The sequence below is a fragment of the Vulpes vulpes genome, chromosome 11 (assembly GCF_048418805.1).
Source record: "Vulpes vulpes isolate BD-2025 chromosome 11, VulVul3, whole genome shotgun sequence".
Taxonomy (NCBI): Eukaryota; Metazoa; Chordata; class Mammalia; order Carnivora; family Canidae; genus Vulpes; species Vulpes vulpes.
The window spans coordinates 80,133,148-80,158,832 of NC_132790.1; the positions used below are offsets into that span (position 1 = coordinate 80,133,148).

A 25,685-nucleotide genomic window follows, 5' to 3' on the forward strand; every position below is an offset into this window, starting at 1 on the left:
TATCAATGACAAAGGATAAAAACCATATGATCATTTCAATAGATGCAGAAAAAGCATTTGACAAAGTACATATGTTCATGATTAAAACCCTTTGCAAGGTAATCTCATCAAAGAAACTGAAGTCTCAGCAAAGAAGATAGGAAGAAAAACCAATTAGATATTTTATAGCTGAAAAATGTAATAATTTAAATAAAAACCTCAGTGGATGGGCTCAACAGCAGAACAGTGGGGACAGAGGAAGAAATCAGTGAACTGGAAGACAGGACAATAGAAATTGTCCAGTCTGAACTACAGAGAAAATAGGATAAAAATTATTTTTAAAAGAACACCATCCTAGGGACCTGTGAACCAAAACAAAACATCTAACATTCATGTCATCAAAGTTCAAGAAGAAAAAGAGGAAAGACTGAAAAAGTAAGTAGTGAAACTTTCCAAATGTAGCAAGAGACAAAACCTACAGATTTAAGAGGCTGAGTGAATGCAAAGCAGGATAAACCAAAGAAATTCATAGCAAGACACATCACAATTAAACTTCAAAAAAAATAACACAATTATAACTGCAGCCAGAAGAATGACACTTTACCTATAGGGGAAATGTGTATATGCCAGAAGAGGAGTGGCAGGATATTTTTCAAGTACTAAAAGAAAAGAAGGGTCAACACAGGATCCTATACCCAATGAGGATATCCCTCAGGAATAAAGGAGAAATCAAGATGTTCTCAGATAAAGAAAAACAAAAAATTGTCACTTGTAGACTCCTAAAGAATGGCTAAAGGAATTTCCCTAAACAGAAAAGGTAAAAGAGGAAATCAGGAGAAAGAATGAACGTGGTAAGAAAATATATAGTTAAATACAATTGGTTTTCCTTTGCTTCTTGAATTTCCTTTATAAATTTTTTTGAAGATTTTATTTATTTGAGAGACAGAGAGTGAGAAAGAGAAGTGGAGTGAGGGGCAGAGAGAGGACTCCCCACTGAGCAGGGAGCCCAATGTGGGGCTTGATCTCAGGATCATGACCTGAGTCAAAGGCAGATGCTTAACTAGATGGACCTGAGCCACCCAGGTGCCCCTGCTTCTTGAATTTTCTAAATTATGCTTAAGAGTTGAAGCAAATATTTTAACACTGTGATGTCATTCTAAATTTATGTGAAATAAATATTTAAGACAATTATAAATGAAGGAAATTAAAGGGATTTCAAGGGCAGCCCCGGTGGCGCAGCGGTTTAGCACTGCCTGCAGCCCAAGGCGTGATCCTGGAGACCCTGGATCGAGTCCCACGTCGGGCTCTCTGCATGGAGCCTACTTCTCCCTCTGCCTGTGTCTCTGTCTCTCCCCCTCTCTCTGTGTCTCTATGAATAAATAAATAATAAAATCTTTAAGAAAAAAAAGGGATTTCAATTAAGGGAGGTAAAGTTTCTATACTTCACTCAAAAAGGTAAAATAAGGACACCAACAGACTGATAAAATACATGCATATATACAAATATGTATATATTCATATAATGTAATACCTAGACCAACTACTAAAAAAGTTATACAGAAGGGTACACTCAAACATTATAAATAAAGCAAAATGGAATTCGAAAAATGTTTAAGGAATGCAGGAATAAAAATAATGAAAAACAGAGAACACAAAACATTAAATGACACACTTAAGCCATAATGTGAATTATTACAAAGACTGTTAGAGTGGATTAAAGAACAAGACCCACCTAAGTGCCAATTAGAAAAAAATTCATTTTCTTTTCTTTTTTTAAAAGATTTTATTTATTTATCCATGACAGACACAGAGAGAGGCAGAGAGAGACACAGGCAGAGGGAGAAGCAGGCTCCATGCAGGGAGCCTTAAGTGGGACTCAATCTTGGGTTCCAGGATCACGCCCTGGGCTGAAAGTGGTGCTAAACCGCTAAGCCACCAGGCTGCCCAAAATTCACTTCAAATATAATGACATAAGCAAGCTAAAAACAAAAAAATTATGTAATATGTAAATATTAATTAAATGAAAGCTGAAACAGCTAGCTATATTACTATCAGATGAAGCAAACTTCTGAACAAAGAAAATTACCAAAGACAGAGAGGGTCGTTATACAATGATAAAAGGGTAAATCCATCAAGAAGTAGCAGCTAAAAAAAAAACTAAAAAAAAAAAAAGAAAGTAGCAACTATCCTAAATGTGTATGCATCAAACGATGGAGCTGCTGAATACGTAAAACAAAAACTGATAGAAATGAAAGGAGCAGTAAACAAATCCACAATCCTGATTGGAGACTTCAACACCTCTCTCCCAACTACAGATACAATTAGACAGAAGATCAACAAGAATATAGAGGAATTCAACACCATCAAGCAACAGGATCTAATAGACATTTATAGAACATTCCACCCAACAACAGAATTCACACTCTTTTCTTTTCTTTTCTTTTTTTTTTTTATTTATTTATGATAGTCACAGAGAGAGAGAGAGAGAGAGGCAGAGACACAGGCAGAGGGAGAAGCAGGCTCCATGCACCGGGAGCCTGATGTGGGATTCGATCCCGGGTCTCCAGGATCGCGCCCTGGACCAAAGGCAGGCGCCAAACCGCTGCGCCACCCAGGGATCCCTCACACTCTTTTCAAGTGTCGTCAAACATATAGAAAGATAGACCATAACCTGAGCCATAAAACAAATCTCAACAAATTAGTAAGAAATGAAATAATACAGTTTGTTCTGTAACCGCAGTAAGATCAAACTAGAAATTAAAAACAGAGTAACAGGAAAAACTCCAAACACTTGGAAACTAAGTAACACACCTCTTAAACAATTCTTGTGTTAAAGAGTCTCAAAGGAAACTGAAAAATACACTGAGCTGAATTAACACAAAAACACAATATACCACAATTTTTGGAACATAGGTAAAGTAGTACTGAGAAGGAAAATTATAGCACTAAAAAACACACATGAGAAAAGACGAAAAGTCTCAAGTCAGTAATCCATGCTACCACCTCAAGAAGCAAAATAAATCCAAATGAGCAAAATAAATACAAAGAAAGCAAAAGCAAAAGGAAGTATATAATAAAGAGGAGGAATCAATAAAATTGAAAAAAAAAAAGAGAAAAATCAATGAAACAAATATCTTGTTAATATTAAGCCCTAATATAACAATCATGTTATAGTTTTGTATATTAATAATTAATATATTTTCTATTCTTTAAAAGATCAGTAAGAACAGCAGAGCTGTAGCAAGACTGACAAGAAAAAGTAGGCACAAGTTACCAAAGTCAGTGAAATAGGGGATATATCACTACAGACCCTGCAAACATCAATAGGATAACAGGAGAATATTGTGAACATCTCTAAACAATAAACTTAACAGCTTAGATAAAATGGATCACTTCCTCAAAAAATACAAAAAAACATGACTCATCCAATATAAAACAGATAAACTGAATAACCCTGAAACTAATAAGGAAATTAATCTTTAAAAAACTACCACTCTAGCCCCAAATCTCCAGGCCCAAAAGGTTTCATTAGAGACTACCAAATGCTTCAAGAATAATTAACACCAATCTAGACAATTTCTCCCAGAAAGTAAAAGAAATGGGAATACCTCCAACATTGTTTTGTAAAGATACTATCCTAATATCAAAACCAGATAAAGACAGTACGAAAAAACAAAAACTATTGACCAATATCCTTCATGAATCCATATGCAAAAATCCTTAACAAAACTTAGTAAGTAGAGTTCAACAATATATAACAAAGAATTACACACTATGAAAAAGTAGGGTTTATTTCTTTTTTTTTTTTTTTAAATTTTTATTTATTTATGATAGTTACACAGACAGAAAGAGAGAGAGAGAGACAGAGACAGAGACACAGGCTCCATGCACCGGGAGTCCGACGTGGGATTCGATCCCGGGTGTCCAGGATCACGCCCTGGGCCAAAGGCAGGCGCCAAACTGCTGCGCCACCCAGGGATCCCAGTAGGGTTTATTTCAAGGATGCAAAGTTGATTGAGTATTTGAAAATCAATGTACTCTACCATATTAACAAGGTTAAAGAAGAAAAATAACATGGTCATATAAATCCATGCAGAAAAGTCATTTTAGGGACCCCTGGGTGGCTCAGGGGTTGAGCATCTGCCTTCGGCCCAGGGCGTGATCCTAGGATCCGGGATAGAGTCCCACCTACATTGGGCTCCTTGCATTGATCCTCCTTCTCCCTCTACCTATGTCTCTGCCTCTCTCTCTGTGTATCTCTCATGAATAAATAAATAAAATCTTTAAAAATACATACATACATACATACATACATACAAGCAAACCACAATGAGATATCACTACTCCTATCGGCTGGCTAAAATAAAAGTGACAATACCACATGCTGGTGGGGATGTGGAGAAACTAGATCATTTATACACAACTGATGAAAATGAAAGTTTAGCCATTTTGGAAAAGAGTTTGGTGGTTTCTTTAAAAACTGAACATACTACTCCCATATGACCCAGCATTCTTGCACATTAATCTCAGAGAAATAAAGGCGTATGTTCACATAAAAACCTGTACATGAATGTTTATAGCAGCTCTATCTGTAACAGTCACAGACAGGAATCACCCAGATATCCCTCATCAGGTAAACAGTTAAACTGTGATAATCCATACCGGAATACTACCCAGCAATAAAAAAATGAACCAACTATTCGTACATATAATCTGGATGAATCTCCAAAGAATTATGCTAAGTGAAAAAATGCCAACACCAAAAGCTTATATGCTGTATGATTCCATTCTTGAGATGACAAAATTACAAAAATGAAGAACAGATTAAAGGTTGCCAGGGGTTAATGAAGAGATGACAAGAATGAGGAGGTGGGTGTGCTCATGAAAGAACAAGATGAGGGATCCTTGGGGTGATGGAAATGTCCTATATCTGGAGTCTATCAATGACAATATCCTGGTTCTGATTTTATACTGTAGTTTGGCAAGATGTTACCATGGAGAAACATAGGAAAGAATGTAAGGGATCTCATTATTTTTTACATCTGCATGTGAATCTATAGTGATTTCAAAATAAAGATTTTATTTTTATTTTTTAAAGATTTTATTTATTTATTCATGAGAGACACACACACACACACACAGAGAGAGAGAGAGAGAGAGAGAGAGAGAGAGAGAGGCAGAGACACAGGCAGAGGGAGAAGCAGGCTCCATGCAGGGAGCTCCATGCGGGACTTGATCCTGGGACTCCAGGATCATGCCCTGAGCCAAAGGCAGATGCTTAACCACTGAGGCACCCAGGCATCCCCAAAATATTTTAATTAAAAAAAACTGGTACTTGCTTCTTAGTTGTCTTCGTGAGTTTTCTCTACTGGTTAGAACTTGGAAGAAAAGTGGGGAGGTGAATGGAGAATATAGAGACCAACCCTTATCATAAATCCCACAGGCAAGCACACATTCAGAACTCAGCAGTGAAACTCAGAGGACAATAACAGATGCTCCTGGTTGGCCACAATGGGTTCTTTCTTGGTGGTGTTGTTGTTGTTCCCATCCCTAGTTAGAGAACTGGTGTTTACAGCAGAGAATAATATTTAAGTTTGACCAACAGCCAATCACAGTGCTATTACTGGAGCCACATGAACCTTCCACAGTTATTTTTATGCTTGGTGATGTGTGCTATAGTACATTTCTTGAGCAGTGGATATTTGATCAGTTTCTCTATAACAGCGATGTTCAATATAACTGCTGAAAACCACATGTGGCTACTGAGCATTTGAAATATGCCTAGTCTGAACTGAGATGTGTCATAAGTGTGCAATGACACTCAATTTAGAAAAATCAGTCGTTTTTTAAAAAGATTATAAAATACCTTTAAAATATTTTTATATTGATTTCATGTTGAGATGATAACATTTTGAATATACTGGGTTAAATAAAATAGATTATAAAAATCAATTTCATCTATTTCTTTTACTTTTTAAAAAATGTAACTACTGGGCAGCCCAGGTGTCTCAGCGGTTTAGCACCGCCTTCAGCCCAGGATGTGATCCTGGAGACCCAGGATCAAGTCCCACATCAGGTTCCCTTTGGAGCCTGCTTCTCCCTCTGCCTGTGTCTCTGCCTCTCTCTGTGTCTCTCATGAATAAATAAATAAAAGCTTTAAAAAAAAATGTAACTACTAGAAAATTTTAAATTACATTTGTGGCTTACAACAAACATTTCTATTGGATGACTTTTGAGGTTGAAACAAGGCTCTAAATTAACAACTTCTTTTTTTTTCTTTTTTTTTTTTAAGATTTTACTTATTTTTTCATGAGAGACACACAGAGAGAGGCAGAGACACAGGCAGAGGGAGAAGCAGGCTCCCTGTGGGGAGCCCAAAGTGGGACTTGATCCCAGGACCCCGGGTTCACGCCCTGAGCCAAAGGCAGATGCTCACTTGCTGAGCCACCCAGGCGTCCCCTGAATTAACAACTTCAAACAAGCCCCAGCAGTATCTTTTTGATGACTGTAAAGCTGAGTGATTATAACTTCATGATCAGATTACAAGTACATTTATTTCTTAGCTTTCGAGTAAAGGAAAGTGTTCTCAGCTGGGTCTCTACAGACCCTGGATTTGCTGAAAAGCATTCAGTTAATAGAAACTGAGTGCTCCAAGGAGTTGCCAGATTATTTTGGGAGAGAATTTTTTGCTATAGTGCCTGGAATAATTGAGAAGGCAGCTGGAAAGAGTCTCCAAATTCAGGGAAATGGAATGTTACTTACACAAACTGAGAAAAAAAAATCTGGCTCGGATTTTTGTTTATGACATGCCTCCACATCTCTTTTGCCTCTGCCAGGTCATTTTCTTTGTGCCAAATGCAAGAAGTTTCCAGTGAAGGGAGGCATATTTTTGAAAAGCTCAGGCTTGTTCTGCTTTATACATTAACTTACAAAAAGCAGGAGGGAAATTTCCCTCTAGTATAGTGTTGGAAACATCTCTCATGAAACTTGAGGAAAGTGCTTTTATGTGTTCAAGATGTCTGTGCATCAACCTCTCATGTCCTCCCTTCATCCTGCTCCAGGGTTGGGGGGCAATCCTGAGAGAAAAGTATAGGAAGTGAAATTGATGTCATGAGCAACTCTTCATCTCCTACTCAGAGCAGCATGGAGTTGTATTCAGAGTCCCCAAAGTTCACACCTTCTTACTTCCTCCCACAGTGTCCATCCAACAGCTGAACTCCTTGCCCTCACCATATACTAAAAGGATTCCTCAACAAGTTATTCCTAGGTGTGTGCCATAAAACAGGCTGTATTTTTCATAGAAAGTGTTACAACTAAAGCACAGATATGCTAAATAATATTTCACAAAAAGCAAACATAGCCTATAGGATATTTAAGGTTAAAAAAATACACTGCGAGGGAGGCCTGGGTGGCTCAGCGGCTGAGCACCTGCCTTTGGCTCAGGGCGTGATCCCATGGTGCCAGGATCGAGTGTCCCACATTGGGTTCCCTGCATGGAGCCTGCTTCTCCCTCTGCCTACATCTCTGCCTCTCTCTGTGTGTGTCTCTCATGAATAAATAAATAAAATCTTTAAATGAAATACACTGCTAAATTTTAAAAGATGCTCACAAATGTACTTTACAAGGGGACCAATATACTAAAAGATTATGTCCAGCAAACACAAATATGATTTTACCAACCCAAGTTTGACCTAATACTAAAATGTTAGCAATCCTAAGTAATGAATACTTAAAACAAATTTTCTTGCCTTCTTACAAGTTAGAAAGGCTTTTGGGAGATGATTTGAAGATCCCACTTATAAAGTTTTCCAAGGAAGTCAGAATGACAGCTTCTTTTCCCTCTTGATAGTCTCTAATTTTGATTATATTGCCCTCATGTAACTATATTGTTGATTGTGCTTTGTAAACATCAGACTCAATAGTATATAATTTATAGATGGGAATTCAAAAAATCATGAACATCTCATCAAATACTGGTCCCATTTGTACTTGCCTTTCTCCAGTGACAGGAAACTTACTTCCTATAGAAGCAGTCCATTCCATTTTTAGATCTCTCTCCTTTCACTGAGTCTTAGGTTATTTTCCTATATTTCCTCACTTAATAATTCCCTTCAGAAAGTCAAAGAACAAGGCAAATCCCTCTTCTTTATACCAGCTCTCTCCTCAGAGTGCTAATGTACCTGGTTCTCTAGATAACAAGAGTCTGAGAAAGTTGAAGGAATTGTCCATACTCTTTGCGCTCTGTTGAAGCACTTTAGGAAGTAGTTAATCTTTCACAAAGTTAAAGGTCTCTCATCAGACTATATTTAAGTACAGACAAATATACTTTGTACTTAAAAAAAAAATCATTTGGGGATCCCTGGGTGGCGCAACGGTTTGGCGCCTTCCTTTGGCCCTGGGTGCAATCCTGGAGACCCGGGATCGAATCCCACATCGGGCTCCGGGTGCATGGAGCCTGCTTCTCCCTCTGCCTATGTCTCTGCCTCTCTCTCTTTCTCTCTCTGTGACTATCATAAATAAAAAAAAAATTTAAAAAATCATTTATTTAGAGGAAATCTCTTTATGACAAGTAATGCTGTTTTGTTTCTGGATCAGTGAGTGACAAGTAATGCTGTTTTGTTTCTGGATCAGTAAGTGCATTGGGCTAGAATAAATTCAAGTAACTAATCATCCTTACATGTGAAAACAGTTTCTTCTTAAAGGCCACCCTTTGTGTTGCTCGATCACACATAATCTGCAAAGCCCGTTCTGCCAGACCTACTGTTCTCATACAGTGGTGGATCCTGCCAGGCCCAAGGCGGCCTTGGGCAATTTCAAATCCCCTACCTTCACCTGTAAGAAAGAAGGGAGAATGTGAAAGTGGCCACAGCCCACCTATTCTGTTATTTACACAAATCTTGAGAAAATGATGAACGGCCCTCTCTCAATGAGAATGGCATTCTGGTAGGGGGAAAAAAAAAAGCTCTATAATAATGTGCATTATTTATGGAAATTTTGATCTCTATGCTTTTAAACCACCATTGTTAAACATTTCAATCCAATTTAAGAACTGTCTCTTGAGTACCAACTATGCATATGCTATTTCATAAGGTTTCAGCGGTAGATAAGACACAAGTCTCTCTACTGGGAGTTCAGAATCCAGAAGAGGGGCAAGGATGCTAGGAATAAGGGATATGGTGGAGAACAAGAAAGGCAAAGGAGAGAGAGAATGTACCCTGAGGGCCTGACAGGCAGCAGGGGTTTATTGAGTAGATTGGGTGAAGAACACAAAATCTTTCTGAAAGAAGTGCCACTTGCAGTGTTCACTGAAGTTTAGGGTAGGATTCCAATAAGCAAGAGGATGAAATGAACCAGGCATTTACTATGCAAACTTATTTATGCTTCTAATATGTTTATATATATAAGACTTGAATTCAGAAAGGTTTGAGGTTTCTTAAAATGAGAACTGAAGATGTTTTAGAAAAAAAAAATGTTGCTCCGAATTATACATTTTTTGTATTTAGCTATATATGATATATAAAACCACATCAAACACTTAAATGAAATATTATTCCATGTAAGAAAATCCACCATGAAAAAAATGTTCCCTTATAAATGGGGTAAGAGGGAAAAGTATCTAAGAGAAAAAAATATGTAAACTAAAGTACATTTCCTATCTTTTCCAGATTTAGACCTGAAAATATTTTAGTACACAATACTGAAGAATCATTTTTCCAAACTTATCTTACCTAGTATTAAATTGGTGGCAGGAACTCGTACTTGATTAAAATGGATCTCAAAATGTCCTCCATGGAAATTATCTGTAAAATAGAAAATAAAAATTTTTTAAAGATTTTATTTATTTATTTGAGAAAGAGATAAAGATAGAGAGAGTATGAGCAGGGGAAAGGGAAGAGAAGCTGGCTCCCTGCAGGGGGCTCGATCCCAGGACCCCAAGATCATGATCTGAAGGCAGATTTAAAAAATATATATTTTATTTATTTATTCCTGAGAGACACAGAGAAAAGCAGAGACATAGACAGAGGGAGAAGCAGACTCCTCACAGGGAGTCCGATGTAGGGCTCAATCCCTGGACTGGGATCATGCCTTGAGCCAAAGGCAGATGCTCAACTGTTGAGCCACCCAGGTGTCCCATTCAGGCAGATGTTTAACCAACTGAACCACTCAGGTACCTCAGAAAACATAATTTTAAAGAGCAAAATGAGTTGACCAAAAAATTGGTCATATGTAATTAATATTAATCAAAGAAATTACTCAGAAGGCACAGGACTTAAAAGCTTCATATATCAGGTATTCCTAGGTAGACCTTAAGCTCTGAACCCCTAGCTCCATAGCCCAGGAAACTCATAAACTGTTCCACTTAGAAGAGATTTTAGAAATTATTTGATCCAGAGGTTTTCAAACTCATTTTCTGAAGTTTGTAGAGTTACTAAAAGGGAAGGCGGCCTCATAGGTCCAATCAGATGATCTTATTATTACTTTATTATTATTTCTTCTTTGAGATTTTTAATATATGAACTTCCATAGAAAATTTTGCTTGGGGGAAAAATGGTTTCAATAGTTCAAAACTTGAAAGCGAATAATGTAGTTTAAGGCTGTTTTGTTTTGTTTTGTTTTGTTTTGAGAGAGTGAGGACAAGAGAGCGAGAGAGCAAGAGAGAGCACAAACAGGGGAAGTGACTGGCAGAGGGAAAAAAGAAGTAGGCTCTCCACTGAGCAGGGAGCCCAACATGGGGCTGGATCCCAGGATTATGATCTGAGCTGAAGGCAGACACTTAATCCACTGAGCCACCCAGGTGCCCTGTAATTTGTTCTTATTTTATCATTGTGTAAATCAATGCCTGAAGCTGCAAAAAACCTGCAAGAAGGGACAAAGCAGGCTCAGCATCCAAGACAAAGCAGAGACTACTCCCAGTCCAGGATTGTTCACTATGTGTTTGCCTCTTGGAAATGCTGGCATTTGATGGAGACTGGGAACACTTTAGTCTTTACATCACACCGCCTACCCCTCCTCAGACTCCCTACCCCACCCTTAAGTTCTAGAGATAATCTCATGCTAACTCCACACCCTTTTCCTGTCAGAATAGACATTAATAATCAAACTTCTCCAGAGTTGTTTCTTTTGGCCTTGCGTGTAGCGAGTTGGAGAGGGGCTGTACATTTGTCTCACTGAAAATTTACACACAGGTTCTAAAATGGAGGTGATTTCCAGGCAACATAAATTATAAATCCATTTTGGGGGTCTTAGGGTTGTGAGATCAAGTCTCATTGGCTAAGGGTCGGCATGGAGCCTGCTTAAGATTTTCTCTCTCTCTGCCTCTTCCCCCCATTCTCTGACTCTTAAAAAAAAAAAAAAAGAATTTTACTGTGGATTACTTAGATTTAATTTTTCTAGGGATGCCTGGGTGGCTCAGTGGTTGAGCGTCTGCCTTCAGCTCAGGGCGTGATCCAGGAATCCAGATTGAGTCCCACATTGGGTTCCCTGCAGGGAGCCTGCTTCTCCCTCTGCCTGTGTCTCTGCCTCTCTCTCTCTCATGAATAAATAAATAAATATTTTTTAAAAAAAGATTTAGTTTTTCTAAGTTTGTTTCATTAACTCATTCTCCTAGATGACAGAAGCAGAGTCTCAACTGCTGTTCCTTGAATACAATCTACCCTTTCCCAAAAGTAAACAAAATGATGTCCAATGATGCATTGCCTCTCTTTGCTTTTTTTTGTTGTTGTTGTTAAGATTTGATTTATTTATTTATTCATGAGAGACACAGAGAGAGAGGCAGAGACACAGGCAGAGGGAGAAGCAGACTCCATGCAGGGAGCCCGACGTGGGACTCGATCTTGGGACTCCAGGATCACGCCCTGAGCCAAAGCCAACCGCTCAACCGCTGAGCTACCCAGGCATCCCTTTATTCTGAATTCTACTGGCATTTATGTTAAAACCGTTGTCAGCACCAAAGGATTTCTAAGAATATATCTACTGCATTATAATGCTATCTGTTTCCTTCAGTATTACTGCATATCGCAGTGATCCTGCTTGCTAATGCACACTTCTGTTGTTTGAGTACTTACCTATGTAGCCAAAAACTGACAAAGGCCTTATTATTTCTACACCAGGTGTGTTGATAGGAACAAGAACCATGCTGTGTTGTTTGTATCTGGTTAAAGAAAAACAGATGTTAGGAAAAGTGTGCTAAGTGGAAAAATAAAACAGCTGTTAGACGGAGTTGCAATTGTCCTTTTTTGGTTGTTATTATGTACATGCAAGCAATGATGTCTGGAATGGGAATTGTGTGGAAGACATACATCAAGCACAATCGGATGTAGGCTGTGATCTGGAACAGTAATAATGATATGAAAATCAATTAAAGTTACTTGATTGAGGCTTCTCATTGTTCAGCAATGGAAACTGGGAACTGATAATATCAAATGTTGCAAGACTATATTGTCTTTGATCTATAGTCTAATCACATAATTATTTACAGATCATTCTGAAAACTTTTATGTCCTATAATCTGATCCAAACAGCTTTGAGGATTCAGCAACACTTTTTAATACAGGAAATTCCACAGTGAAGAACATATAGCAACTCCCTAAAATGTTTCTTAAATAAATCTTATAGTAAAATAACCATGAAAAACAAATGTGACATTAATCTCATACTTTATATTATTATAATCTATAAGTTCAACTGGTGCATTTTTTAAAAGAAATTTCTTTAGAGGGGGTGGAAGAAGCAGAGGGAGAAGAGAGAATCTTAAGCAGGCTCCATGCCCAACACAGGGCTCAGTCTCATGAAATCATGATCTGGGCTGAAATCAAGAGTCAGACACTTAACTGACTGAGGCACCCAGGCACCCAAACCAAATGGTGCATTTTAAGTAAATTACATGGGTAGAAAGAAAGGGTGATTTTTATTCCTAATTAGATTTCTCCATCACAATTATTTTATTACCTGGTTGCAGAGGCATTTTTAGTTCTTCCCAAAACAATTGCAATTGTGCACTTTGGATTTCCAGCTCCTAAAACCAGGGAGAAAATGAGAATACACCATAAAAAGAAATTTTGAGTCTGACATTTCACCCTAAAAGTTCTAATCCTTCTAAGTTTATTTTGAAAAAAAAAAAAAAGGAAGAAAACCCTTGACTCATTAAAAAATGCTTATGTACAAAACTGTACATCACTCAAGAAAAATGACCATGCAGAGCCAAGAGTGGATTCCATTAATGACAGCTGCTGCACAAAAAGAACCAGAAGTCGAAGCCATGAAACACTGCAGCCCTTAAGACAAATTACGGCTCTCCCATTCATACTATTTTGGCATGTTAGAAAAGTGGTAAAATTCCTTTAGTGTATTTCCTCCTGCTTAGATCTCCTATTTTCTGACATATGAACAACAAGGTATTAACACTCACACGGTATTAACTACCCAGTCAGTGGCTGAGAAAGACCTCATTTCCCCCACCATGGAGTTGGGGGAAGGTAAGCTGGTCTGAGGATCTTAGTACCCATCCTGACTATACCATTTGGGCTTGACATACTAGAGCCGCTGAGGATGGTTTACTTGGGCTTGTCCACATATATACCACTCTGATTCTGATGTCAGTAAGCCTAGGTTCTCTCTCTCTTTTTTTTTTTTTATTTATTAAAGGTTAGAAATTTGAAATACAAAGTTCTTTCAATTTTAATGCAAACTTTAATTTGATTATAGTTCAGAGCTCTATAGTAGTTCCCCAAAGAGGCCTTCTTACAAAAACCACATTTCTTTTTCACCAGGTAAGTCTAAGCTTCTGGTCCCTCAGGGAAAATCCCATTTAACTGGCTTTCTAATTACAAAGCCACATACCACAGGGGCAGACTAATTTAAAGACATCTGTAGAGAGCCTTAAACAAATTATCAGATTCTTTTTTCTTTTTTTCTCTTAAAGATTTTATTTATTTATTTATGAGAGACACACACAGAGAGGCAGAGACACAGGCAGAGAGAGAAGCAGGCTCCCCAAGGGGAGCCTGATACGGGACTTGATCTCAGGACCCCAGGATCACGACCTGAGCCAAAGGCAGATGCTCAACCACTGAGCCACCCATGTGCCTGTTTTTTTCTAACTTCGTTTAAAAAATGGTTTCAAGAGATCTGAAATCATATGAACATTCAATGAGAAATGTTGAGAATTATGTCAAGTACAGTATTGCCACCTTATCCACAAGGGACATGTTCTAAGATCCCCAATGGAGGCCTGAAACTTTAATAGGACCAAACCCTATATATACTGCTTTTTCCTATACATAGACACCTATGATAAAGCTTAATTTATAAATTAGACATAGTAAGAGATTAACAACAACCAATAATAAAATAGAACTGTAACATTATACTGTAATAAAAGGTTGTTGACATTTCACATGGCACTAAACCGCTGCGCCACCCAGGGATGTCAATGTTGTTGATTAGGCAAGAAATAGAGACCAAGGCCAACAGATAAAGAAACAGAAGGATAAAAGTCAAGAGTAAAGTCAGAGCGAAGGGAAACTCCAGGACTCCCATTTGAAATTTTAAAATTCCTTACAATTGAATAGAAGAAACAAATGAAACAGAATGTATAGTTATGGCTCTTATGTTTTTGGTCTGAGGAGATCCTGAATAAGCAGAAAACCATACTATAGAAACCAATCTAGAATTTGCTAGAGTTCAGAATGGAAACTGAATTGGTAGCTTATTTATTTATTTAGAAAGTATGCACATGAGGTAGGGGAGGGACAGAGGAAGAAGGAGAGAGAAGGTTCCAAGCAGACATCACAATGAGTGAGGAGCCTGACTTGGGTCTCAATCCCTTGACCCTGAGATCATGACCTGAGCTGAAATCAAAAGTGGGATGCTCAACTGACTGAACAACTCAGGTGCCCCTTGGTAGCTTTTCTCAAAACAACTTGGAGAAATTCAAGATTGTAGAAACTTGTTTGTCCCCCATTACTCCTGAGATTCCATTGAAATAAATGTATAAAAGTACAATAAAGGCATAACCATAACAGAAAAGGAAGTAAAGAAGGTGAGGCACCGGATTAGGGGTGTTGGTGGTCACCAACGGATGAAAGATTTCAATAAATATCTAGGAAACAGATAAGGCAAATTGATCAATGAAATGAACAGAGAAGTCAGAGTCTGGAAAATGATGTAAGAAACTACAAAGGGAGAGGGTTCTGGCCTCAGAGTCAGAAGGTATAATTGAGAAGTAAGGTGACCAAAGGTGAATTAATTCAAGATTTACAGGCGGCAGATATATTAGCTGGCAATCCTATAGGCAGGTATATGATACTTAGCCTGAAGGAGAAGTATGTAGTATTTTACAAAAACAACAACAACAACAACAACAACAACAACAACAACCAAAAAACTGAATAAACTTATTCTGAGACTTGGGAGGATGTAACTTGGAAACTAGCTTCCCATCAGTGACTCTAAACTGAATCCCAGTCCTCCTCCACAAAAGGTTTCTTTATAAAATTCTCATCTAGGAGAGGAACATGGCTGGAAAAGAGCCCTGTAAAAAGCTCTGCCATTTACCCTTCCTTTTCCTCTTAAAGTATGAGCAGAAAACCAAGGATCTGTAGTATGTGAAGAGAGACTGCAGCATTAAAGAGAATGACTGACCAAAATAAATAAACTATAAGACTGACCATAGAGGAACAAAAAACAAGAAACAGAACCTAAGCAAAGCAAAACAAAACAAAATGAGCTAAAGCAAACAACAAAAACTCTGGTTGATGTAATTGGAGAGATTCATATATATTGCAACCAGAAAACCAGAAAAGGATGTTACGAAACAGGAACAACCAGAGGACAAGAAAATAAAAACTCTTAGAGATTAACATATGATTGCTAAAGCATAAAGTTCAATAGAAGCACTAAAAATCAAATCAAGAAAATTTTTGATAAACAGAAGAAAAAGAGGTCAAGGGCAGCCCGGGTGGTTTAGCGCTGCTGTTAGCCCAGGGCCTGATCCTGGAGACCCAGGATCGAGTCCCATGTCAGGCTCCCTGCATGGAGCCTACTTCTCCCTCTGCCTGTGTCTCTGCCTCCCTCTCTCTGTGTGTCTCTCATGAATAAATAAATAAAATCTTAACAACAACAAAAAAAAGAAAGAAAGAAAGAAAGAAAGAAAGAAAGAAAGAAAGAGATTGAAAATAGGGGAGCAAAGATAAGAGACACTTAGAGCAAAAATATGAAGTCTAAGATCACAGTAAAATAGGTTTAATAAAGAAAATAGTCAAAAAAAAGAAAAATAAAGGGAAGGATTTATTTAAAAAAACTTGAAAGTCCTCTAAAACTGAAAAAAAAAAAAAAGTCTTTAGATTAAAAGGACCATTGAGGGGTGCCTGGGTGGCTAAGTTGGTTAAGTGTCTGCCATTGGCTCAGGTCATGATGCTGGGGTCCTGGGATCAAGTCCCGCATTGGGCTCCCTGCTCAGTGAGGAGTCTATTTCTCCCTCTCCTTTGCCCCTTCCCCTGGCTTGTTCTCTCTCTCTCTCTCTTAAATAAATAAATAAATAAATAAATAAATAAATAAATAAATAAATAAAATCTTAAAAAAAAAGTAAAAGGGCCATTGACTGGCAGGAAGAATCTATCTCTAGCTACATGTTTGTGACATTTCAAAACATAAGCAATAAAGAGAAAATCCTAAAGGAAAAAAGAAAAAAACAAGCCACCTCTAAAGGAATGAGGATTAGACTTGCATCATCAGGGATGCTAGATAAAGAATTCAATCTAGCATTCTTTTTTTTTTCTTTTTTAAAATACAGGTGTCAGCAGGGTTGGTTCTTTTTTTTTTTAATTATTTATTTATTTATGATAGTCACACACAGAAAGAGAGAGAGAGAGAGAGGCAGAGACACAGGCTGAGGGAGAAGCAGGCTCCATGCACTGGGAGCCCAATGTGGGATTCGATCCCATGTCTCCAGGATCGCGCCCTGGGCCAAAGGCAGGCGCTAAACCGCTGCGCCACCCAGGGATCCCTCAATCTATCATTATATACCAATCATAGCATCAATCTCTGTAAAGGTAAAATAAATACCTACCTATTCAGACACACAAGATCTCAGATAAATTTATTTACTTATGCATCTTTCCTCCAAAAGTTAAGAATGTGCTCAAGCAAAATAAGTAAATGAAAAAAAAAAAAGTCATAGGATCCAAAAGATAGTCAATTCCAGGAAAGCAATATATGGAAATCCCAGGATAATTGTACTGATATGCCTAAAAGATAATCAGTTGAGATTGCAATAGGAAGAATAAAGACTCTAAAAGAAAGGTCTCCAGAAAAAGGAAAATTCAATAGAATTACAGGTATAACTTAAAGATATATAGGTGTATATGTAAGGGGGAGGAGATATGATACAAATAAATAATGCAGTGAAAGAAAAATGAAAATTAGAAATTATAGGAAAATAATTTTTAAATATACAAGCGAACCATGATCCAAATATAAAGCCAACTAGAATATGGTATGAATTTAAGTAATACATAGAGCATAAGAAAAGCTATTCTAATTGACTTTGATGCTAGAAACAGTCTTCTTAGAATGGCCAAGGTGGTATTATACAGCAGCTATTAGAGGACATGAAATATAATATACTACTTAGGCCACCACTGAACAATATCTACACAGTCCTATAAGACAAGTACTTTGTATTGGTTTTTAATGTTTAGAGTCAACTTGTGGTCAATCATGATTTTGCAAAACAGAATGTAAATGTTAGTAATCTTGACAATGTAAAAGTAGAAGCTATTGCTGATGTAAGGTACAATACGGAAGGAGGAGATAAAAGGTAGAGAAAGTGATATGAGTATTCATATTCTTACATTATAAATAAAATTAATCTTGAAGAGATTCTGTCAAATGAGATTGTAGAGGACAGATTTAGAGATCATTTCAAAGTTTAAAAAGTCATCAATCAAAAATTTAAAACAATAAATATCTAATTAGGAAAATGCAGAGTTATGGTACAAATGAGTGAAATCATTATTCAAATAGGGGGAGGTCAGTGGAGGAATAAATGAATAAATTAGGAGAGAGAAAAAAGCATTTTACCTAAGATTAGAGCAGAAACCAGAGAACTAAAAATAGAAAATGTTAGAAGAGTTTCTTCTAAGGTATGACTTTGGCGTGTGGAGGGATGGGAAACAGTATGCTCTTAAATATTTTCTGATTTTTTGACACTTCTAATTGCCACTTCTACTACTACTACTTTTTTAAAAAAGAATTTGTGAGAGACTGCATGTAAGTGGGGGGAGGGGCAAAGGGGAAGGGAGAGGAAGAGAATCTCAAGAAGGCTCCACACTCAGTGTGGGGCTCAGTGCGAGGTTTGATCTCATGACCCTGAGACTATGATCTGAACCGAAACCAAACTGACTGAGCCACTCATGTCCCACTAGTACTACTTTTAAAAACATTTTTAAGAACTACCCTACCATCCTGTAACAAATCTGTAGGTCTCCGTTAGAAGGAGATTAAGAGGGATACTTGGGTGGCATCTGCCTTTGACTCAGGTCGTGATCTTGGAGTCCTGGGATTGAGTCTCACATTAGGCTCCCTGCAGGGAGCTTGCTTCTCCCTCTGCCTAAGTCTCTGCCTCTCTCTGTGTCTCTCATGAATAATTTTTTTTTTAAAGGAGACTAAGAGACCTGCTGAGTAAACAGTAGTATGTTTTTTCCTGTTTCCTTATCTTCTTTTAATCTGAACATTATTAAATCTGCCAGCCGTGGAGGAGCCACTGCCAAATATAAGGTGGGGCATTTCCCCACTTCTATATACAGAAATCCTATATACATGCTCTGCGTTATAAAATGCTCAAATTGATAAAAACACTAACAATAGATTTCATCTGGGGAAGGGAGGGAAGGAGGTGGAAGGCAGTGTAACTAAAATGAGTGACTGTTCATCTCTAGGCTGGTAGATCTTAAACAGATTTAGAGCTTGACTCATGACAGTGCTTTCTCCATGCAAAAGAAAAGATCAAAACATACAATCATACATACATACTCTGGCATTCCCCTTCTGCTTGGCTTTATTGCACTTTGCAGATACTCTGTTGTTTTGTTTGTTTTTGTTTTGTTTTGCTTTCTAGAGATTGAAGGTTAGTGGCAACCATGCATAAAGCAAGTCTATCAGCACCATTTTTCCAACAACATTTGTTCACCACCTGTCTCTGTGTCACATTTTGGTAATTCTTGCAGTATTTCAAACTTGCTGATTATTATTCTATTTGTTATGTTAGTCTGTGATCTTTGATGTTACTGTTGTAATTATTTTCAGGCACCAAGAACTGCACCCATACAAAACTGCAAACTCAATCCATAAATGTTATGTACATTCTGACTTCTCCATCAGCTGGATGTTCCCCATCACTCTCCCTCTCCTCAGACTCCCCTATTCCTAGAGATACAACTATATTGAATTTAGGCCAATTAATAACTCTACAATGGTCTCTAAGTGTTTAAGAGAAAGAAGAGTCATAGGTCTCTCACTTTACATCAAATGCTTCTGGAAATGATTACATTTAGTGAGGAAGGCATGTCAAAAGCTGATAGGCTGAATGCTAGGCTTCTTGTACCAGTTAGCCAAACTGTTAATGCAAAGGAGAAGTTCTTAAAGGAAATTAAAAGTGCTACTACAGTGAACACACAAATGATAAGGTAGCAAAATAGCTTATGGCCGACATGGAGAAGGTTTGAGTGGTCTGGATAGAAGATCAAACCAGCCACAACATTCCCTCCTCAAGCCAAAGTAAAATACAGAGCTAAGCCCTAATTCTCTTCAATTCTATGCAGGCTGAGAGAGGTTAGGAAGCTGCAGAAGAAAAGTTTGATGCCAGAGCACCTGGGTGGCTCAGTTGGTAAGGCAGCTGCCTTCAGCTCAGGTCATGATCCCAGGGTCTTGGGGTCAAGCTCTATTTCGAGCTCTCTGTTCAGCAGGGAGCCTACCTCTCCCTCTCCCCCTGCCTGCCACTCCCCCTGCTTGCACTCCCCCTTTCCTTCTCTGTCAAATAAAATCTTAAGAAAGAAAGAAAGAAAGAAAGAAAGAAAGAAAGAAAGAAAGAAAGAAAGAAAGAAAGAGGAAAAGGAAAAGGAAAAGGAAAAGGAAAAGGAAAAGGAAAAGGAAAAGGAAAAGGAAAAGAAAAAGAAAGAAGCTTGAAGCAACAGAGATTGGTTCATGAGGTTTTAGGGAAGAGGCTGAAGCTGTCTCCATAACATCAAAGTACAAGGTAAAGGAGCAAGGGCTGATACAGAAATTATAGCAAGTGATCCAGAAGATCTGGATAGCTAAGATAGCTAATGAAGGTGGCTGAACTAAACAACAGATTCTCATTGTAGATGAAAACAACCCTCTTCTATTGGAAGAAGATGCCATCTAGGACTTTCATAACTAGAGAGAAATCAATGTCTGGCTTCCATGCTTCAAAGACAGGGAGACTCTCTTGTTAGGGACTGATGAAGCTGGTGACTATGAAGCCAATGCTCATTTACCATTTGGAAAATCCTAAGGCCCTTAAGAATTATGCTAAAGTTAATGTGCCTGTGCTCTATAAATGGAGCAGTGATGCCTGGATGACAGCACATCTGTTTGCAAATGGTTTACTGAATATTTTAAGCTCACTGTTCACACTTCCTGCTCAGAAAATAGATTTCTTTTAAAATATTACTGCTCATTGATGATGCACCTGGTCATCCAAGAGCTGTGAAAGAGATGTTGCTTTCATGCCTGCTAACACAACATCCATTCTGCAGCCCATGGATCAAGTCTTACCATTTAAGAAATACATTTTGTAAAGTTCTAGCTGCCATAGCTTTTGATTCCTCTGATGGATCTGGGCAAAGTAAACTGAAAACCTTCAGAAGAAGATTAACCATTCTAGATGCCATTAAGAACATTTGGGATTCATGGAAAGAGGTCAAAATATTGACATTAACAGGAATTTGGAAGAAGTTGATTCTAGCACTCATGGATGACTTGGAGGGGCTCAAGACTTCAATAGGGGAAATAACTGCTGATGTGGTAGAAATCACAGAACTAGAAGTGAAGCCTTAAGATGGAACTGACTGGCTGTGATCTTATGATAAAACTAACAGATGAGGACTTGCTTCTTATGGGTGAGCAAAGAAAGTAGTGAAATGAAAATGCTGTGAACATTGTTCAAATGACAACAGAGGATTGAGAATATCACATAAACTTAGTTGGTAAAGCAACAGCAGGGTTTGAGAGCACTGACTCCAATTTTGAAAGAAGTTCTACTATAGGAAAAATGCTATCAAACAGCATCACATGCTATAGAGAAATTGTTCATGAAAGGAAGAGTCAACTAAGATAGCAACCTTCATTGTTGTCTCATTATGAGAAAACGCCCCAGTCACTCCAACCACGAGCAACCACCACCCTGATCAGTCAGCAGCCATCAACATTGAGGTAAGACCCTTCCAGCAAAAAGAGTACAATTTGTTCAAGGCTCAGATAATGGTTCGCATTTCTTTGCAATAAAGTATTTTTGAATTGTATACTTTTTTTTTTAGACATACTGCTATTACACACTCAATCGACTGCTGTATAGTGTAAACATAACTCATATTCACTGGGAAACCAAAAGATTCATTTGACTTGCATTACTGCAGTATTTTATTGCAGTAGTCTGTAATCAAAGCTACATCTCCAAAGCTATGCCTATAGGTAATTTTGTCTACAGCTAGAAAGGAAGGGAGAAGCTTTTTAGCTAATTGGAACAGGAAAAATTTTTAAAGAAACCTTAAATTGGCCACTAGATGCCACACTAATCAGGTAATAAACATATTAGGCAAGACTGTCTCTTATTTTTCCCCAAATATATGATTTATTGTCTGTATTTTGTATGAAATAAAGAGCAAAAGATAAAGAGCAAAACTATTTTCTTCACTCTCAGGGTTTTTGAAATACAATCATATTACTAAATCCAATTATTTCAAATAAAATATAAAGTTGTGATACTGAAAAGGAATGAATCTGTTTTTCACTAAAGGAAAAACATAAGCATTTTCAGAGATACAAGAGAAATGTAATGTTCAAATGAACACTTCGCAATACTTTGAAAAGTCTGCAAACAACAAAGGTCCTTGATTCAAATTAAACATACTTATTTTATATCAACCAATAATAATGGCATTTTAGTTTCTGGAATTTATACACACACACACACGGGCACAGAGAGATGAGAGACTTTATTTTAGAAAACAGTTTTAGGGGCAGCCCGGGTAGCTGAGCGGTTTAGTACCGCCTTCAGCCCAGGGCATGATTCTGGAGACCTGGGATTGAGTCCTACGTCAGGCTCTCTGCAGGGAGCCTGCTTCTCCCTCTGCCTCTCTCTCTCTCTCTCTCTCTCTGTCTCTCATGAATAAATGGATAAAATCTTAAAAAAAAAAAAAAACAGTTTTAGGTTCACAGAAAATTGAGGGGAAGGAACAGAGATTTTCCATATACCACCCCCACATGTAACTCCTTGTTATCAACCTCCCCCATCAGGATGCTATATTTGTTACAACTGACAAACCTGTGCTGACACATCATAATTACCCCAAGTTCATGGTTTCTATTATAATTCACTCTTGATGTTGTATATTCTTTGGGTTTGGACAAATGTATAATGACATGGAGCCATCATCAGGATATCATAAAGTATTTTCAGTCCATCCAAAGTCCTCTATGCTCTACTTATTCATCCCTCACCACTCCCAATCCTTGGCAACCACTGATCTTTTGTCTCCATAGTTCTGCCTTTCAAGAGTGTCAAATAATTGAAACCATAACCTTTTCACTTAATAATGTGCATTTAAGGTTCCTCCATGTCTTTTTATGGCTTGATAGCTCATTTCTTTTTAACACTGAGTAATATTTCATTATCTCTATGTTCTTTTAAACGGCAATCTCTCCTCTCTTCTGGAAATCCAACTACACATATTTTATGGCTTTTGATATTGTCCCACAGCTTCTTAAGACTCTGTTAATTTCTTTCCATATATTCTTCAAACTAGTTGATTCCTATGGTCTATCAAGTTCATTAAATTTTTCCTCTGTCATCACCATTATATCATTTAACCCCATTCAGTGAATTTTTTTCAGATATTTTCCCTTTCATTTCTGATGTTTTCAATTGATTCCTCTTCATAGTTCTCTTTCTGTATTTTCTTTTTATTTTTTCTTAACCTTATTGAGTAAATTTATAATGGCTGCCTTAAGTCCTTGTCTGATAATTTCAACATCTGAGTCATTTGGAGTCATTTGGGAGTGGGCTTTCCCCTAGAAATGGGTCATGTTTTCCTGGCTCTTCATTTGGTAATTTTAAATTGTATTCTGGACACTTTGTTTTGAAGACTCTGGATTCTGTTACATCCCTTCAAAGCATGTTGATGATTTTCTTATTAGGCTCTTAACTTAGGCAGAGTCAAACTGCAGAGTCTGTCTCAGTTTAGGTGAGGTGAGAGATCAAATTTTAGTTTAGTTCTTTTCATTTAGCTGCAAGGTGGTTTGAGTTGACTGCATGGTTTTATTCAGGAGTCAGCTAGAGACTCTGGCAAAGTTTTCAGGTGAAACCTGAGAGCTCTCCTTTTCTGGCTTTCTCCTCTCCTGGAATACCCACCCTATAACCTCATTTTTCAGTAGTGATGGCTGCCCCAAGCACTGTCTTCTGGTTCCTCTGGACACAAAGATCCGAGTTTTCTAGAGAAGTTTCAGCTTACTCAAACCACACAGTGTCCTCAAGCCAAAGCCTAAAAATGAAAAACTTCCTTTCTGCCTGTCTCACCTTCCAAATTTTGACTTGCTACAAAATCAGCCTACTTTGAGTCACTCGCTAGCATCCTCAGGTAGTTGGTTTTCTGATAACTTTTTAGTTTTTATCTATGAGCTCAATCTTAGGCGCTAACTCCACCACACAAGAAATGAAGCTTCCTTAGAGTTCTGGCCTTTACACTTTGCCAAAATCAGGTTTTTGCATAACCAGTATGACAGTTTCTTATATATTCACATACCTATTATTAGTGTAGGCTAACGTTTTAGAAATGCAATGATCACCTCAAAATATAAGGAGAATTAGAAATCTTAGCTCTGAAACTTTAAAACCAATAAAACCGAGAGTTTAAAATTCTAATCCCCTTGTTCTGTAATGTGATTTATACATGTAAACAAAAAATGTATTTATAATTAAAATATAATTGTTTTAAAACAATTTGGGTTCTTTCAAATTTAACAGAATCTACTTTTCAATCAGTTCTGACAGGACTCTCTAGAAGGATGTTTCAGCAGCTACACCTGCTAAATTTTAATGAGAAAAGATCCCACTATTTATATATTTCAAAATTAAGTTAAAAAAAGTCTCAGATATTATACCATCAAGGTGAGTCTACTTGACTATCCTCACTTATTGAATCATGTTTGAATTTCCAAATTGTGTATCACTGTTTTTTAAGAGTGTGTCCTGATTTTTACAGGTGCTAATAGATGAAAAAATGCATTCCACTAATCTGAGGATCAACCTGAAGAACATTAGGATTATTCAGATAACAGATTATCTACATTGAATTATGGATCTTAATTTTAATTTCTTACCTGAAAATGCTGGGCTGAGGAATTAAGAAAAAAAAATTTTTTTTAAACTCTTGATTGGTCCTGGCTGTGTAATAATATGCAATTGTGCTTTCTTAGTTAAAAATTAGAGAAAAACTTTTTTTCCCCAGAAAAGCTCCCTTTCAATTTTTCAAGTGAGTATTTTTCTAGTTAAGAGTTTTTAAAGTTTTAGTTGTAGAAAATTTTGAGGCCCACAGGCTGAAAGGGTCAGGCTACTTGCTTCATAAAACTTACATTGTTTCCATGGTGGGTATACTTCAAAAATCAGATTAGGACACAATGGAACAATGTGGGTTCATTTTCATTAGAGGTCTTTTATTTCTTTATTTTCTATCCTGGTAATCAAGGACATTTTTGATAAATTTTTAAAGGTCTTGTCGATTTTAAAATTAGATGGCCAGAAACTGAATTCTTCAAAAGCAAAATCTTTTCTATAATTTCCTAAACCTAGCTGAAAGCCCTCTTTTTTTAATACCCAGAATATATTTTTCTCTAGTATTTCCCAATAACATGTCTTGCCTTGCTCTATCAGGAAAAACTGTTTCCAGTTTTAAGTAAGTGCTTAATAGATTTCAGATATCAGGTAAATTTTGAAGAAACTCAAGAAACAAGGCAAGAAATTCTTTCATTCTGCCTCACTCAATCTAATATGTAAAACAATTCAGAGTTTAAAGTATAAAACATTTTTTAAAAATATTTTATTTATTTAATTTGAGAGTGAGAAAACGAGCAGGGGAGAGAGGCAGAGGGAGAAGCAGACTCTCCACTGAGCCAGGAGACCGATGCTGGGCCCAATCCCAGGACCCAGAGATCATGAACTGAGCCCAAAGTAGCTGCTTAACCATCTGACACACAAGCATCCCTAAAAAATAAACTTATAAACTGGCTCTCGTTTTGGGGTCATTAAGCAGAGGAAATAAGGGTGAGTACATAGGTTGTAAATTTTAAGATACTCTGACTTAGCCCCGATGTTTCAGTAAATGGGAAAAACCCCTCACAAATATATCATCTCAACCTAGCTACAAGAAGAATTTGGCAGGTGCAGCAGCTGAAACACATGCTTCTTCTAA

At 37.4% G+C, this 25,685-nt stretch overlaps 1 protein-coding gene across 5 annotated transcripts in view; it reads right to left on the reverse strand.

The window, feature by feature from the left end:
• ACAD11 (acyl-CoA dehydrogenase family member 11) overlaps nucleotides 1–25,685 on the reverse strand; it is a 106,248-nt gene that overhangs the window by 10,375 nt on the left and 70,188 nt on the right. For all 5 annotated transcript variants that reach the window (XM_072726864.1, XM_026015442.2, XM_026015443.2 and 2 more), the window contains 4 exons: nucleotides 12,928–12,994; nucleotides 12,045–12,130; nucleotides 9,708–9,779; nucleotides 8,657–8,811 (listed from right to left, as the gene is read on the reverse strand). In XM_072726864.1, coding sequence (XP_072582965.1) covers nucleotides 8,657–8,811; nucleotides 9,708–9,779; nucleotides 12,045–12,130; nucleotides 12,928–12,994 — 380 coding nt within the window. The remainder of the gene's footprint in view (nucleotides 1–8,656; nucleotides 8,812–9,707; nucleotides 9,780–12,044; nucleotides 12,131–12,927; nucleotides 12,995–25,685) is intronic.